Genomic DNA, 5,681 nt, shown 5'->3' with positions numbered 1-5,681 from the left:
GTGTGGTAATGCCCTTTCGGTTTCTGTAGCGAGTAGCATCTTGTTGAGGCACTATGGCACTAATATGACTACCATCTATTGCTCCAATACAATCCTAAAAACAAATTTCATAAAATAAACTTGTCATACTAAAATAAGAAAAATTTAAATAATTGAATTTTCATACTTGTATTGATTGTATATTACCTTAAAGAAAGGATAGTATTTTGGTTTTGATTGCATGTCTAACTGAATTTTCTGGATGTCTGGTGGTGTGGTCATTTCTTTTGCCAATTTTCCCATAGCCATTAAAACACGCTTGAATGTACGGCTAATGGTCTCTCCAGAATGTTGAAACTCCTCTTGAATATCCCGATTAGAGAAACCCCTTCCTACTATCATCATAAACATGGCTATTTATTCATCCACCCTTAAATATCGACTGTCTTTTAACCACTTCCTAGATATCATCAGTGTACATAGATTTTGGAAGACATGTCTTTCCATGCTAAACTTCTGAAAGCAACGGTCCGCATGACCACTCAAAACTTCATGGACCATAATTGATCCTGGATGTCTACCATCCCTACAAGGTTCTCTTGTATATAGAGATTGTGCGGCAACTAAAGTTGCAGCTACCATTATCAAGTCATCCTCATCACTTGAAGAGTCATTACTGAACTGGTATATTGTTGTCATGACTGCTAAATATACACAACAAGTAATAAACTTTTAACATAATACAGTAAGTAAATTGTTTCAAACATAACTAAAAAAAATACAAGATTGTATCATCATACCATCCAAATTAAACATAACACAACCTAAATTGTTTCAGACCACCACACAGAATTTAAAAAAATACAAGATTGTATCATCATACCATCCAAATTAAACATAACATAAGTAAATTGTTTCAAACAACCACACAGATTTAAATAACATCACCCTATAACTCCTCCAACAGCCACATCCTCCTGTCAGGCCTACAACCAATGAATGACTCCCTCCACGGTCCTGACTCCCTAATTTGTTTTAAGGCTTTCAGATACATGTCCTTACTTATATCAGGTATCTCATCAAGGACACGTGTACATGCCAAAACACTTGTATCGATAGGAGTCACTGACGTGCCATGGCCAGAAACTTCAGAAGTAGCCTCAACACTTGCAGTTGCCTTCTCTATCTTTATCTGACATAACTTCCCAACATATCCCAAAGCAGTTGTCACACTACCGCTCATACTTCGCTTCCGTTTAGCTGTTGGAGTTCTATCTTGTTTATGGACTGTAGTCTCTTCCTCAACCTCATTGACTTCAAAGTCATCTAGACCCATTGAAGTGGTGTGGGTTGGTGTAGGTATGTCATCATCAACATCTAGATCATCAATCTCAGTTGTCACCCAGTCTTGCGTGTTATCCAAATGACCATCTCCACGGGCATAAGAATCTCCAAATATAATTTGGAGTTCAGACCAATGTGCCAAACCTTGATGCCTAAATTTTTTCCATCCTGAATTTGGCTATATACAATATCAAATAAATTATTAGATATTTACTACATAATCAACATAAGACTAAATATAATAGTTTATATCAAACCAAAGAAGATATTAGTATAGTATTTACCGCTATAGCTTTATCCCAAACACTGTCATCGTCAACAGTAACTGTCTGGGTGATTGAGTTCCATTCAAATCCCGTAGTTTGAAGTAATGACTTGAAACTTCCATAATCTATCCTCATCTTGTTGAACTTGTTCCTTATCTGTTCCCTATCGAACACCCTACCAAGAGTGGTTTCCAACCGGGTCTGAATATCATCCTACCCATTCTTGCTGAAGGTTGCCCCACTCTTGTTGCCAGCCCTTACATTATCTACCATCAACCGAACTAGTAAGGCAACCTCAGTAGTGGACCAAGATACATGACCAACTTTTGATTTTCCTTTTGACCTTGATGAAGTAGCCATAATATCTGAATAATAACACATACATTATGTAACAAACAATATGAAATAAAAATGTCTATTACCCAAAAAAATAAATAGTCATATTCATTACCAAAGAATTGAAGAATGTTGATTAAAAAAAAAAAAGAGAGAAATAGGAGGCTTGATTACAATGAGCAAAGCTAGGGTTAGTCCACTTGAAAGAGAACCACTCCTCAACCATAACCAAAAGACCCAAACAATTCCATACAAACATGCTGTTTTCAAGGCTACATATAGGTATTAACCACACAGATTTGGCCCTTTTGGCCAAGAACAAAAGTACTAAAAATTATAGAACAAATTACTGAAGTAAGCGATGGGTAATCTTCAAGTAAGAACAAAAAAAATTAGAGAAGACCCACAAATTGTACAAGGAAAGCAATGAGAATTCAGTCCCTGTAAGGCCCATAAAAGGGACTGCATAGAAGAACCCATGTGCTTGTTTTTCAAGAATAAACTCTGAATTGCTGAGCTTTGATACTGCTATGCAGCAGGGAACCGTTTCTCCTGTCATGAGTTGTTAAAGACAAATCTATCCCAATTACCCAAGGGGGGGAAAAAGATATATTAAATGCAATTAAAGAGGGGAAAGAAATTGGAAATATGTATTTAAGAGCTTAAAAAAACAGTCACAGATATGCAAACCAGAGACTCTGTAAAAGAGAAAGAAGAGAGGACTGAGATTTGGTGGATTTGGGTCTGTGAGTTGAAGACAGAGACAGAGCTCAAAGTTGTGACACAGAAGTGTGGAGGTAAGATAAGAGATTAAGAGGGTTTGGACTTTGGAGTTTGGACCTCATGGTTGAAATCTAGGGTTACTTTAATGACTAATGAAGGATTCGCTGACTCCTTCTTTGTTCAATAAAGTGGTTTGATTTAATATAGGTTTTCAGTTCAATTGGATTACAGTTACAGAGATAATTGGAGCATTAAGCAGTGTGACTTGCAACTGTTGGTTGGTAATAGAGAAGGAACCACAATTTTCTTATTGATAAAGAAGGAACTTATGCTGTAGTTTGGGTTTTCCATTACACGAGGATGGGATAATGATAAAGGTGATTTGAGTATGGATCTACGATTCTGCTCCTAATGCACACCCAGCCAATCAGAAGCTTAAAACAAGCATCAGATGGGTATGTTATGATGAATACATGGATATATTGGATTATTAGTTGTAAACACAAGACAGCCCTATCATTTCTTTTTTCTTTTTCATTTCCCATATATATATATATTCTCCCTCTTTTCCATCCATGATCGATGGAGTTGTAATAGTAGTATATGTGAGTGTTTCTAAATGAGAGAGAGAGAGAGAGAGAGAGAGAGACTAGAGAGAGAGAGAGAGAGAGAGAGAGAGAAAGAATAAATATTGGTAAAAGTAAAAAAGAGGGAGTGTAATTTGGAAAAATTAATAGGATTGCATGCATGGATATGTGCATGTGGGAGTAATGAGTGGGAATGTGTCAGTGAATGCATGTGATTTGTGAAATGTGAATGTTGAGAATAATATGGGAAAGAGAGAATGTTGGGAATAATATGGTAAAGTAGTAGTAGTACTACTGATCAAATATGAAGAAGTAAGTAGTAGTGGAGATGTGTGGTGGTAGTTCTTTAATATATAGATGTGATGATGAGTTTCAAGTTTAATTGGAGCATTAAGCAGTGTGACTTGCAACTTTCATGATTAATTGTTTATAAAACAAAACAATGATTAGAAAGGGAAAGAGAACTGAACTTTCAAATATATCGAGGAGATATATCTAGGTTTCTAGGATCAAACATCATAATTACCATGTACCCATAAAAAGAAGAAGAAAAAATTTTAAGACCACCTACTAATCCAAATCTGGTTATTAATTCTTATTTCTTTGAATCATGCTATGTACCGAACACTCAAACGAAGTACAAAGAATATGAACCATGTTCATGTTTTAAAAAACAATACATGATAGATGGGTTGGTTAAGAAAGAGAACATAAAGTAAAACTGGCAAAAAAAAAAACAGAACAAGGAGAAAGGAAGAGTATAACAACAACAGGAGGCGTAAAATCTGACACAAAAACAGATTACATCAAAGGATAGGACCCCGGATTCAATGAGTGCCTGACCAGCAACACCCCCCCCCCCCCAAAAAAATAGAAGCTACAAGCAAGCTCATCCGCTATTGAGTTCGCCAATCTCCTCCTCCAAGTAAAGGTGAACTCCCCTTGGGAAGATGATTCAGCTATAGTCACTGGTTGGATGAGGAAAGCCTCTAGTTAGCCTTGGTGTTTATACCCACCTTATTTGTTTCATCATTCACATTGCTTCCTAAGAGAATACCTCATACCTCATTCCAGTAGAAGCCAAAGTCAGCAAATGAGATAGCCAATGATCTAGCCAAGCAAGGAGTAATCGCTAATAAGTCCAAAATTATGTAGTGGGGATAGTTAAGACTTCTGAGAGTTTCTTGTTATATAACTTCTGTCCGCTTTGAATAGCCCTATGTGAGCTTACTAGTTTTAACACAAATTCAAGGCTGAAATACTCCATGGATTGGCCTACTAACAACCCCTGCTTAGTGAACAAGTGCCTAGTGCACTTGGTAGCTTGTGGTGCATAAAAGCCCATTGCTACCTCTTTATATTGTTGCTTCCTTCTCTGTATTGTTCTTTGAGACTGTTTTTTTTTTCTTTCTACTTCTTCTTCTTCGTTTTAATCCATTCTATCTTGAGCTTCTTGTCCTTTTCCTTTTCTACTTGATGGGTTTCTTTGTTTTCAACAAAAACCATTAAAATTTGCAAGTATGTTGCTGTGGGCAATGAACCCTTCCTCCAGACATACAATGGCACCTTCTCACTAGTCACCCTGCCTGCCTTGCAAAATGTTCAGAAAGCCTTAAATGAGGTTGGGCTTGGAAACCGTATCAAAGCAACTGTTCCATTCAATGCTAATATCTACAATTCCCCTGTTTCAAAGCCAGTCCCTTCTGCTGGTGACTTCAAGTCAGACATACGTGAACTTACAATTGAAATAGTTCAGTACCTCAATGAGAATGATGCCCCTTTCACTGTTAATATCTACCCATTCCTTAGCCTCTATGACAATGAATACTTCCCTGTGGACTATGCTTTCTTTGAGGGGTCAGACAATGGAAACTAGTCCATTGTGGACAGAAAATATCCAATAGCAATGACTGCATCACATGCTTCCTAGACAGTTCAGGATGTTCAGGACAATTACCAATTCTGGAATTGATATAAATGATATTATGAATCAATTGTAGGAGTTATAATGATAGTTTCTTATTTAATGTTATTTCTCCAGGTCTTTGGAACATGTTGTAAAAAATACAGTAGCAGAAATAATAGCAATAAAAATGGAAAAAGAAATCCTAACAAATTAATAACAAAAATAATAAAAATGCAAGTCAAAAGATGAGTGGCAAAACTATTCAACCAACTGTCCCAACTTATGATTCAGTCTGCAAAACTATTCCCCATGAAAAGCTATAGTGCAAGCAATTCCTGCACCTTGAATTTACTAATCAAAGACGGAAGAGAGTAAACCAGAAAACTCCAACTTCACAAAATTTACCATGGAATCATCTAGAGGCATACCAACTTGTAAAATCAAAACCATTTTTATTTGTCATCCATATTGTAATGAATCAAAATGGGAAGCAAAGGGGAAGCAAAGGGGTGCTGATCCGTTACAGCAGGAAAAAAAATT

At 36.5% G+C, this 5,681-nt stretch overlaps 1 protein-coding gene across 1 annotated transcript; it reads left to right on the top strand.

Moving 5' to 3' along the window:
* Positions 1 to 2,607: 2,607 nt before the first annotated feature.
* LOC122655213 (glucan endo-1,3-beta-glucosidase 8-like) lies at positions 2,608 to 5,111 on the top strand. The gene is made up of 3 exons (XM_043849426.1): positions 2,608 to 2,722; positions 2,856 to 2,929; positions 4,842 to 5,111. The coding sequence occupies exons 1-3, from the start codon at positions 2,608 to 2,610 to the stop codon at positions 5,109 to 5,111; spliced, it is 459 nt and encodes a 152-aa protein (XP_043705361.1).
* Positions 5,112 to 5,681: the final 570 nt, after the last annotated feature.

This window comes from Telopea speciosissima, chromosome 3, assembly GCF_018873765.1.
Source record: "Telopea speciosissima isolate NSW1024214 ecotype Mountain lineage chromosome 3, Tspe_v1, whole genome shotgun sequence".
Lineage (NCBI taxonomy): Eukaryota > Viridiplantae > Streptophyta > Magnoliopsida > Proteales > Proteaceae > Telopea > Telopea speciosissima.
This window is presented reverse-complemented; position numbering and strand designations above follow the sequence as displayed.

Excerpts from the sequence above, each read along its gene's own strand:
- LOC122655213 (XM_043849426.1), top strand. The coding sequence starts at position 2,608 with ATGCAAACCAGAGACTCTGTAAAAGAGAAAGAAGAGAGGACTGAGATT. Across the intron at positions 2,723-2,855 it reads TGTGACACAGAAGTGTGGAG|GTTTTCAGTTCAATTGGATT; the intron begins GTAAGATAAGAG and ends GATTTAATATAG. Across the intron at positions 2,930-4,841 it reads TGACTTGCAACTGTTGGTTG|AAAGCCTTAAATGAGGTTGG; the intron begins GTAATAGAGAAG and ends CAAAATGTTCAG.